At 45.6% G+C, this 12,496-nt stretch overlaps 1 protein-coding gene across 1 annotated transcript in view; it reads left to right on the forward strand.

Moving 5' to 3' along the window:
• The window catches only part of OSBPL1A (oxysterol binding protein like 1A), a 1,891,697-nt gene that overhangs the window by 153,835 nt on the left and 1,725,366 nt on the right, over window positions 1–12,496 (forward strand). The window contains exon 3 of the mRNA XM_078687412.1: window positions 6,098–6,209. Within this exon, the coding sequence (XP_078543538.1) occupies window positions 6,098–6,209 (112 nt within the window). The remainder of the gene's footprint in view (window positions 1–6,097; window positions 6,210–12,496) is intronic.

The following is a 12,496-nucleotide window of genomic DNA, read 5'->3' on the forward strand; positions in this document are numbered from 1 at the left end:
CGATGACCTTCTCATCTCCTAAACCAACTATGGTTATGACGCCGACAGCTTCTTCACCTACCATGGTCTATGTAACCGTAAGACCTCCCTCGTCGACGACGGCCGTCGTCGACACCTCGTCGTCGGCTCTTCTGAAAGCTCTACCGTCGACAAAGAAGATGCAATCGACGGTTTCGTCGGCGAGCTCCATTCCGCCGACGAAGTTACCACCGTCGATGAAGACGCCGACGAAGGTTGTACCGTTGACGAAGCCCAATCCGTCGACGAAGCCCAATCCGTCGACGAAGCCCAATCCGTCGACTAAGCCCAATCCGTCGACGAAGTCCGTCCCGTCGACGAATACGTCCGTCGACGACGAACATTCCGTCGACGAATACGTCCGTCGACGACGAACATTCTGTCGACGAAGCCCAATCCGTCGACGAAGCCCAATCCGTCGACTAAGCCCAATCCGTCGACGAAGCCCAATCTGTCGACGAAGTCTGTCCCGTCGACGATACCGTCGACAGAGCCTTTGATGTCTGCTACTGAAGCAGCGGAAAACACACCGTCGACGCCGCAAATGTCATCTTGCACTGCGTTGCAGGTATGGTCACCGTCGACTGTGTTCTTTACTCCAAAGCCATCATCACAGGTGCCTGACCGACTTTTAGACTCGGACAGTGAGGATGACGTGATTCATACATTCGGAGCGGCCACTAGTCCTTCTGAGCTGAATATCAAGTTGCAAGAAGAGCAACAGGAGGATGAACAACCACCTGTACAGATGGCACCCCAGATGGACAGTGTACCTGTTGCGCAAGTACCAGTTGCTTTACTGACCAACCTACAATACATGTTGGACGATTATTATAGAAGGTTTCCACCTTCTGAAGCTACAGGCTCAGTGCCTGCTACTCCGGCCTCTGAAGTACCGGTGTCAGTTTTACAACCAACGAATCCTGCTTCACCTACTCCGCAGTCTCAGGTGGAGGAAGTAAATCCTCAGTCTTCGGAGGAGGAGAAGCAAAGAGAAGAAGGAGAGGTACAGGATGAGTCGGAGTGGGATGAATATCAGGTTCAAACACCTTCCCCTTCGCATCAAGCAGTCTCAATTTCACCAACAGTGGACGTGGTTAGCTTCCACCTTTTAATGGAACGTGCAACTAAACGTTTTCACATCGATATGGAGCATAAGGAACAAGACTGTTTCCTTTATGACTTTAAGGATCAGCCCAGGAAACATATTAAGTCCATACCCATCATTGACTTTATTTGGCAGGAGGGTATAAAAGTCATGGCAACCCCGGCATCCATTCCTCCAGTCCTGCCACGTTTGGAAAAGAAGTACAGAGCACCGGACAAATCTCCTGCGTGCCTTATCGGAGAGCCGAAGCTTGACTCTGTGATTGTCCAGGCAGCTCAAAAGAGGGCTCGGAACCCTTCTTTTCCGCTTACAGCCCCGCCAGACAGAGATGGCAAACGCCTAGATTCGATAGGGAAACGTGTCTCCACTATGGCGGCTACGACAGTTCGAGCGGCAAATTCGTTGGCCATCTTAGGAAGGTATGACCGACAGATGTGGTCAGACATTGTACCATTCATTGACCTCCTCCCTGAACCTTCTAAGGCTGAGGCGCTCAAGATACTGCAGGAAGGCCAAAGAATCTCAGAAGAGATTATTGATTCAGCAGTGGATGTAGCCTCAACGGGCTTTCGACAGCTAGCGGGGGCTGCAGTTCTTCGTAGACAGGATTGGCTATGTTCTACTTCCTTTAGACAAGAAGTCCAAAGTAAGGTGCTGGACATGCCATATGATGGCGAATATCTGTTTGGTCCTCAGGTGGAGGACGCCTTACAGACAAAGAAGGATACAGAAACAGCAAAATCCTTAGGCACCCTCCAATTCCGCAAGCTGCCCCTTCGAGGAGCGAGAGGACGAGGATCGTCCTCCAACAGAGGTGGATATAACCAACAATCCTCTTACAGACAAAACAATCAACGATACCATTCTCAACGCTATCAATCTTACGGCCAGAACAGGGGAAAAGCGAATTACCGCAGAAAAGATAAGCGCCAATGAGACTTTTCACCTGCCACCACCACTGCCCTGCTCTCAAGAAAAGATTGGAGGGCGAATATCAAAATTTTACTCAAATTGACAGTCAATAACATCAGACAAATGGGTCCTGGATATTGTGGCCAGGGGTCATGCCCTAGAATTCGAGAAATTTCCTCCAAATGTTTCACCGAAAGGACCACCTCCAGCTCACCTGAAGGGGCTATTTGCCCAAATCAGATTGATGATGCAAAAAGGAGCGATCGAGAGCGTACCTCAGAAGATGAGGGGAATGGGGTTTTACTCCAGATTTCTTCTAATAAGGAAGAAAAACGGAGAGTGGCGCCCGATTCTAGATCTTCGCGCTCTAAACAAGTACTTAAGGAAATTAACTTTCAGGATGTTATCGCTTCAGGAAATATTACATCTTTTGGCAGCGGGAGATTACATGGTCACCTTAGATCTCCAAGATGCATATTTCCATATTCCCATTCTACCTTGCCACAGAAAATTCCTGCGCTTCAGGGTGGCTGGCAGGGATTACCATTCAAAGTTCTTCCTTTCGCACTACGGTCAGCGCCAAGAGTTTTTGCCAAGGTTCTGGCTCCAGTAGCGGCGCACCTCCGACTGGAGGGAATCCAAATTTTCCCATACTTGGACGACTGCCTTATAAAGGCCAATTCTCAAAGTCGTGCAATCTCATCTACAACAGTGTCTACACCTGTTCCAATCTCTGGGCCTGTCCATCAATCTCGAAAAATCCCAATTGACACCTTTTCAAAGACAAGCTTTCTTGGGAGCAACATTGGACACCCAGAAACTACAAGCTTTTGTCTCGGAGGAGAGACAAATGAAGATCAAAAACATTCCACAGAATCGGTTATCAAAAAAGTCAGTTTCTGTTTGGCTATACAAGTCTTTTCTGGGGATGGTATCTTCTTGCATCCCATAACTACCAAACTGTCGCCTCAGAATGAGACCTCTCCAGGAAGAGCTAAACCTGCAGTGGTTACAGGTCTCCGGAACGTTCGAAGATCTTATCAGGATCACACCGCTCATGCAAAACTCTCTACGCTGGTGGACACAAAAACGACATCTCCAGCAGGGGTGTGCATTTCTTCAAGAGGCACCATGCCTCACCATCACTACGGATGCGTCTCTCGAGGGCTGGGGAGCGCATCTTCAGGGTCTCACAATCAGCGGCATGTGGAATGCTCCACAAAAGCGATGGCACATCAACCGTCTGGAGCTGAGAGCCATATTTCTAGCCCTCAAGGCGTTTCATGCACTCATTCAGGATGCCAATGTGTTGATAAGAACAGACAACACAACAAGCATGCATTACGTCAACAAGCAGGGAGGAACACGATCTCTTCTCTTATCCCAGGAAGCCCAAGACTTATGGGCATGGGCCTTAAAGCACAATGTAAATCTTCAAGCAGTGCATGTTCCAGGAACAGAGAATGTCTTGGCAGACGCACTCAGCAGGACGACAGTCTCCACTCACAAGTGGGAGCTACATCAGCAGACAGTGGAACGCATCTTTCGCCTGTGGGGTCGTCCAGACCTAGATCTATTTGCGACAAAGACCAACAGCAAATGCCAATTCTTTGCAAGCTGGCATCCCCACAAAGACTCTCAGGGGAATGCGTTTTCGATAGATTGGTCTCTGACATATGCGTACGCTTTTCCACCGATTCCACTAGTCCCCAGGGTTCTGCGGAAAATGAAAAAGGAACCTTGCAGATTGATCCTGATTGCCCCCAGATGGCCGCGCCAGTATTGGTTTACAGAACTTCTTCTTCTGTCAGAGTGCGAACCGATTCAGTTGAATCCAATCCCAGACTTACTCAGCATGCAGAACGGTCCGGTCTATCATCCAGTTCCGACATCACTGAGATTTGCGGCTTGGCGCCTGAGTACCGTGAGTTCGCCCACCTAAACATCCCGGAGGAATGCAAGGAGGTTCTGGCTAGGGCACCCGCTACCATAAAGACATACAGTCTAAAATGGAAGCGTTTCTGCATCTGGTGTCGCGCAAACGGGCTTCACCCTTTTTCAGCAACGCCGGAAGAGATTCTACCTTTCTTCCTACAATTAGCAAAATCAGGCCTGTCTCACGCAACCCTGAAAGATTTCCTGGCGGCGATCTCAAGATATCGGCAGGATAGTACTAATTCCTTATACTCTGCGAGGATTATGCAACAATTCTTTAAAGGCCTCTTTAGGATGTTCCCTCCAGTACGACGACCACCTCCGGTGTGGCATCTTAACGTTGTCCTGGCACAACTCATGCGGCATCCTTTCGAACCCATCCACAAGGCCGATCTCAAATATCTCTCGTGGAAGGTAGCACTGCTGCTGGCTTTAACATCCTCCAGAAGAGTCAGTGATCTTCAGGCCTTTACAGTTCACCATCCTTTCCTGCAGTTTACAAGTGACTCTGATATACTCCGCACTAATCCGAAGTACATTCCTAAAGTACCTTCGGATTTTCACCTCAACGAACCAATAATTCTGAAGTTTTTTTTTCCTAACCCGCAAACACTGGCGGAAAGGGCGTTGCATACGCTGGATGTTAACAGATGTCTTAAATTCTATCTGCAGAGGACATCCGCCTTACGCTCTTCTGACCAACTGTTTATCACCTACGGTGCTATTCATAAAGGGCAGGCAATTTCAAAACAGACTATTGCGAGATGGATATCTTCTGCCATTGCCTTTTGCCATATGCAATCAGGACGACCTTTGCAAGCAGCTCCTAGAGCTCATTCCACAAGAGCAATGTCATCGTCTACGGCTTTATTTGCTGGAGTTCCTCTTCAGCAGATCTGCAGAGCGGCTACTTGGGACAGTCACCATACATTTACCAAGCATTACTATCTGGAGGCAACCAGCGAAGCTGATACTTCTGTGGGTCGTGCAGTTCTACGAAATCTTTTCAAATAAGGTGAGCCTCTGTTTCCCACCTCCATTACTGCTGTCAGACGCTTCATATGTTATGTTTTTACACATGTTTACATGATTGCATTCTCCTATGCTTATATGATGTGTATTTTCAGTTTACACTGTTTTATGACTTATATGCTGACAAGCTTTACAACCATTGGCGTCTGCCTAGCACGGATATGTACTGCTAGCTACTCTGATTCAGGCATGTGAATCTATGAAAGACACCCCTAATACTGGAGAAGAACAATAGTTACTTACCTGTAATCTGTGGTTCTCCAGTATTGGTGTCTTTCATAGATTCACATGCAAACCGCCCACCTCCCCTCAGAGGCTTTTAGGCTATTTTGGTTTACCTTCACTCCTTGCGAGAAAATCTGAGAGCCTGAGCCTCTGGGGAGAACATTCTGGTGGGTGCTGGCGCCTGATTGGCTGTAGTTTGGACTATACAAAATGACTAGGTTAGTCATAGATGTGGAAGTTTTTCATACTGTAGCTTTGGCTACTTTACTTCCTGGTTTGTTTTTTTATTGGTATTTACTACATATTTATGGCATAATATTGCTTTTTTATGTACCGTTGGACTCCCACTCCGACGACGGGGAATGATTTAGGCATGTGAATCTATGAAAGACACCAATACTGGAGAACCACAGATTACAGGTAAGTAACTATTGTTCTTCTCTTTCTTAAAAAAAGTAGGAGGTTCATGGGTGAAGTACTGATTTCCTTTGTGATAGAAGCTGAATATACTTTGTCGATTCCGTCAAACATTTATTCAGACTGATCTTTTAGCTGTTCATAATTCATTTTTGCATGCAGAGTTAATGTGATGTTTTTAAAGTATTTCCTCAGTGTAATAATCCTAAATATTAGATTTTCTTCGTAGGAAATCTGGAGGTTTTTCGGTATATTGCTTACTCATTAATGGTGACTGCTAAAGATTTGATCAGATTGATGCTTGTTACAGATTGAACTTTATGATAAACTGAACATGTTGCCTGTTTTGGCAGGGAGTTCATATTTGTGTTGCCTCATTAACAACTATACTGCTGAAAGTATAATAAATGTATTGTCCTTTTTGTTTGATTTTTTTTATTTTTTTTGTAGGAGCTGGTATTGTTGCTTTTGCAGTATGACGCTGATACAGCCACCATTAATGGCGATGGAAAGACTGCAAAAAATGTCACAAAGGATCCAGAAATCAGCAGCATGCTTGAAGGTATTATTTAATTAAGTAGCTTGAAATGATTTTAATTTGTTAACTGCGTACTTTATTTTTCCAGACATAAATGGCAGCAGGCAATACAAAACTCAAGTTCTATATGTACTTACTGATCAGCACTAGACACGAAGCATGAGATTTTGTGGATGTATGTGCGCCTCATCCGATACATCATACCTATACTGATTAGCATTTCTTTGTTTATGTAAAGAAAATTAGAGCATATAATAAGGCCAAGCATAGTTTCATGTTTTCCCCTGTCCTGACCATACTTTATAGTTCCTTTCTGAATTATGTATGAGAAATGTTAACCTTCATTATACACAGAAGAACTAGTTTCCTGAAGTTAATATGGTGGTTTGCTACACTCCAGACTTCGCCTCAGTAACATGAGATTTGCATGCTCTCGCAGAAATCAGTGTATTATTCGTGGAAGGAGCTCAAACCTATGTATATATATATATATTCAGTTTCACAAAGAGCCCCAAAGTTGCGCCCATGCACTCCAATCCAGCGATAATCGCCACTCCATCAAACAGCTCCGTAGTCGTTCACAATATATTCAATTTATTTCCAGCATGACAGACAGCAAAATGGAAACAACCCAACGCGTTTCAGCGACTGCTCGCCTTGATCACGGGTGAATTGTGTTCTCAACAAAAATGTTAAAGTTTCACACACACAAGTTACTGGTGTAAACATAAACAAAAGACTAAAACCCAAACCATTTTGGAAGCGGCCTTATTGGAGCGATGTCCCGATTGCAAGCACAGCCATTGCAAGTATAACAGATAAATGGAAATACCACTATATCATTACTGCATTCTATTAATCAGTTAATCATATTTTAAGAAGTTAGGACCTGAGCATAAAAACACGGTGTAGATTTATACCATGATATTACAAATACACGATGTAGTAGCATGTACAGCGTCACTGCACGGTGTATATTACCTTAACCAATCACTGCCGAAGTAGTCAGACTGGGAGGTCTTTTGGGATCACAAATTAACACAAGTATAAGTCCCCAAGTTAAGGACATGGGTCTTGGAGGTAGTAATGTAACTCCTAATACTTCTAGCAAGGTGACACCTACAACCTCTAACCCCCAAGCTAAGGATAACGGCCCCAGAGGTAGTAGAGTAACCTCTAAGATCTCTAGTAAGGTGATACCTACGGCTACGTCCAAGACATCTAAGCCATCTTCCAGGGGTCTTTGCGAGATGGTATCTACTGCATCTAACCCCCCGCAGACATCTGGTCGAAACCCTCTACCTAATACAGCCCCAGGGATTCAGGCAGAACCTAGCGCGGGGAATACCAAAAGTTTTGTTAACTCAGTTTGATCTACCACCGGACTGTGCACCTTTTGTGGCAGTCCTAACAAACGTCCCACCAGTTAGAGGGTCTGGGCACAACAACAATTTCAGAGAATCTCATGACGCCGTGAAGAACAAGACTGTGGCTTGGCTTCACCGGGAATGTGGTTTCCCAGTAGCTTTAGCAGATGAGATCCTAAGTACTAGAAGAATCAACTGGATAGGCAGCTCACGCAAGAATTTTAGTGGTGACTGCATCGTAGTTAATTTTAGAAACCCACATCTCGCCACCACTGCCTAGCTAAGAGCTACTTCAATTCCCTATCGAGATCAAGGGATCTCTCTTCGTCCCTTAGGTTATTTTTATAGGCACCTAAATTATCAGTCTAGTGCTGATCATACCGTGGGGGGGGGGGGGGGGGGGGGGGGCAAAGGTTTGGATCCGTACACTGGCTTCAAAATTGCCACTTCTAACAGATTCCAATCCTTGAGTGGTCTTGACTCCAATGGTTGACTGGAATCTGCCCTGCTGAAACCCTCCCTTGGGGAAGTGGATGTTTTCCCTGGAGGTGGGGGGGGTGTAACACCGGGGTACCCAGCTAGCGCGGGTACAAGTGGCAACCGCAGTTCCAAAGTTAATCTCAATAACGACTCTAGAGGTTGTAGAGATGTGAGGCTGGTCTTCGATGGCCAGGGTGTGGACCCCTCCCCTAAGATCGTATCCCATGGACACAGTAGACCAAACTCTTTGATCAATATGCCCATTGAAAGCTCTAACCCCTGGACTTGTTCAATCGTTAGCTGGAACGTTGCAGGATTATCGTCTAAGGATGCTTGCCTGGGCTGGCCTGAGTTTATCAATGCTTTTAATATAATATGTTTCCAAGAAACATGGTGCAAGGACCCAGTCAATTACAATGGATTTGTTTCATACCAATTACCAGCTGTGGCCTCCCCTTCGGGTAGGGCTAAGGGAGGGCTCCTGGTATTGATATCTGTGGAATTCCCTATCACTGTTAAAAACATGTATTGGTTTTATCAGGAGTTAGGTGGAAATATTCTTTTAATTAACTTTTATAATAATATTTTTGACAGCACTAGGCATCAGGTAGTGTCTGCACTTGAGACCGCTTTGGCCGACATTATAATGGGGTCTGATGTTGTTTTTGACCTTATTTGGGTGGGGGATTTTAATATTTCAACGTGTTCCCTTTCCGACCAAAGGGTCTGTGGAGTCACTAATAGTTTTGGGGATGCTGATCTTCATTTCCCCCACAATCCCTATGGGGACTCGTTGAATAAGATTTTGGCCACCTATGATTTGGAAATTTTGGTAAATGCGAAAAATGCCTCTGTAGAAATCATTCCCACGTTCACGGGAAGGAATGCAAACACTGTAATAGATTTTATTTGCATGTCCTCTAGCCTCAGCCCGTGGTGTAAGGCCCCTGTGGTCTGGGATAATCTGCTTAGTGACCACAATTGTGTCACTATTGAGGCCATACTTTGGAAGGAGAAACATGTACCTAAAATTTGTACCATTGCTAACATAGAGCCACACAGACCCAACGGAACCAGAATTAGATGAAAAGGGGACAAAGCGGAAGTGATGTCAAATTCTATTGTTAAAAGCTGCTTAACAGAAAGCATTACCATCCTAGAGAGTGAGGAGGTTACTGTTGAAACTGTGTGTAATTTTATTAACATTAACCTCACAATTGACAGTAAATTTACCAAACTTGGTAAGGGCAAGTTACATCATCAAAATTGGTGGTTTGATCGCGCGAGTACTCCCGCGCTTAAGGGGCTTAAAGCGGCATTGGCAGCCAAACCAAGAGATAATAGTGTGGTTAGGGAGCTTAGATTCACCTACCAGGCTGCAGTCAAACGTAGGAAGACCGAACTACGGCAAGAGGCCTGGGATAATTTAGACCAGGCAGCCGCAACTTCGGACTCCTCTTTATTTTGGGCCACAGGTAACTGTCCGTTTCTTAAGGACGACAAGGTGCCCGAATTGACGGCTAACGTCAGTGTGGAAAATTGGGTTACGCACTTCTCTTTGATCTTTGATTCAGATAGACCGATGGGTGTACAGGAGGACTGTTGGCCTATCGTTCCGCTGGACATTTCCACCGATGAAGTTCTGGGAAGCATCACCTCCAGTAATGGTGGGAAGGCCCAGGGGCCCGATGGGGTGCCCATCGATGTGTACAAACTAGAACCGGAATTGTGGGGCTCGTTGTTAACTAACGTTTTCAATGCCGCGGTACGCAAGGGTGTCCCATCCACCTGGGAGGAATCCATTATTATTCCAATCTACAAGAAGGGAGATAGGGGGGATGTGAAGAACTATCGCCCAATTTCCTTGCTTGATTCCTCAGTGAAAATAATGAGCAGGGTGCTTTTGGTTAGGCTGGAAGAATGGGCCGAATCCAAATGCATCCTGGCCAATTGCCAATATGGCTTTAGAAAGGGATGAGGGACTATTGAACAATGCCTTTACCTTGAACTCTTAATTGGGAAAGATATGCAGGCTAAGAAAGGCTCTCTCTATCTCTGCTTTGCAGATTTGAGTAGCGCTTTCGACATGGTGGATCATAACATCCTGTGGGCTAAATTGTTAGAAATGAGGGCACCTGAGGGCATTGTTTATTTTCTGGCCCGACTCTATGCCAACCTAAGCACCAGTGTCCGTTATGGACCTGGCGGTGAGCGCACCCCAAAGTTTAAGATCAGGCGTGGCATTAGACAAGGGTGTGTTCTCGCCCCCCTACTCTTTACCCTTTTCATCAACGAAGTTGACTCCGTCTTAAAGACGATTGCGGCAGATGCCCCAAATCTTAACGTCCCTGTATTATTATACGCGGACGATGCCGTGATCTTGTCCAGGACCCCTATAGGTCTACAACGCCTTATGAACAGGTTCTCGCTGTACATTAAGGATAGAAAGTTGTTGATCAATAAATCCAAAACCTACATTATGGAATGTGGAACAGGGCGAGGGAAACCGCATTCCTATTTTATCGATGGGCACAAGGTACAAACGGTGGATACCTTTAGCTATCTTGGCACCACATTTTCCAAGAACTGTAGCTGGACCAGTGAGCTTATCAATGTTCGGGCCAAGATGGCGAAATGCGTCCATGGGGTGTTCAAGTTTGCTACCAAACTAGGGGACAAACGGATCAAAGACATGCTAAAAATCTATCAATTGAGATGCCTTTCCATTGCCCTCTATGGTGCTGGGGTGTGGGGACACGTCACGGCAGGGAGCCTACAAGTAGAGGAAAATCTCTTTTTAAAGAGACTCTTGTGTTTGGCCAAATCAGCCTCCAACGACCTGGTGCACAGAGAGCTTGGGATCCAACATCTTTCGGATCTGATTGCTTCCAGACCACTAATGTTATGGCGTGCAATTTGGTTGAAGGAGGAGACTTCCCTAAACAGAGCCATTATAAAAGATTGTCTCTCTACTGATAACCATTTAAAGATTCCTTGGATCAAATTTGTCCAACAGTTTTTTTGAGATTTATGGTCTCCATATAAGAGAGGACAACTATGTTGCTTCTAGTCTGTCCAAATCCGAGATGAAGACTGCCTTCATGAGTTATAAGTCAGAGAGGCGGGGGAGGGACTGTGGCAATCTCTCCACTTGTGTGCTCTATGGAAGATAATGTGAGAATGTGGGCTACCAACCGTATTTGAGTCATGTCACCAGAGCTTCCCACCAGTTTGTCTTAACGAGACTAAGGTTTGGGATTGTGCACCACCTGGTGGCCTTCCCCTGCAACAAAAAACATCCGACTGGTCCGTGCCCATGTGACAATACTTCAGCACAAAGCACTATGCACTTTTTATTGCTATGTAAACTTAACGGTAACTTTCGTTCAGCTTTTTTAAAACCCATTTTCATCAAGTTTGGAGTTAGAAACGTACATGATACCATGAAGTTGCTTTTTAACATGCCTCATCCTGACGTTTGTTTACTCTATTATTGGAACTTTCATAGATTCACATGCCTGAATCACATGCCTGAATCATTCCCCGTCGTCGAGACGGGAGTCTCCGGTATATAAAAAAGCAGTGCTTAGTAGTATAGCAAACTGAAAAGAGGCCTAGGCCCATTTCCCTTTTGCAACCCATAGCCTTTGTTATGCAAAAAAGGCCCAAACTTTCCCCTGAACCAATCAGAGCTCCTCACCCTCTAGAACACTCCTGAGAGAACCTTCTGCCCTTCAGATTTTTCTACCGCACGTTGTGCTAGGGAGTCTCCTTTGAGCTCTGCTCAAACTCTTTACTTCTACAGTATTTTGACTTGGATTTGAGGTTTTTACGTCAACCATGTCTGAGAAAGAGAAAAAAGGATTATTTAGAGCTTGTTCAACCTGCTCCAAGAAGAGGCTTTATACAGATGACCCTCACAAGGACTGCATCTACTGTCTCTACCCAGACCATAAGGCAGCAGATTGTAAGGTATGTCGTACCTTTTCAAATAAGACCTTGAGAGATCGTGAGGGAAGGCTTCTGATCTGGCTTCAGAAAGTCAAAGCCAGGAAGGAAATCCTCAAGTGAGTGAGGAGGAATCTGTGGCGTCTAAGATCTCAGAAGAGAAGTAGATCTCCTCAGACACATTCCTCAGGGGAAAGACCTGAGAAGGCCCCAAAAAAGAACACTCCAGGGTCTTCAGGGCGCAGTCCCTCAAAATCCCCTTCAGTCTCATCTAAGTGGAAGAAGGGATCTGCTGGTGAGGTGAAAGGAACAAAATCCACCTCAGATCCGCCAGTCACCTCCGAAGATCAAGATTACCATCAAACGATCTTCTTCTGCGCCTTCTGAGGAGAAATCAACTCCGTCGACGGGACCGTCGACAAAAAGGGGCCATCGACGACGACGAAAACACCTTCGACGAAGGAGAAGGCTGGTGAGAAGACAGCGTCGACTATTTCACCGTCGACGACTTCACAG

The sequence above is a fragment of the Lissotriton helveticus genome, chromosome 4_1 (genome assembly GCF_964261635.1).
Source record: "Lissotriton helveticus chromosome 4_1, aLisHel1.1, whole genome shotgun sequence".
NCBI lineage: Eukaryota > Metazoa > Chordata > Amphibia > Caudata > Salamandridae > Lissotriton > Lissotriton helveticus.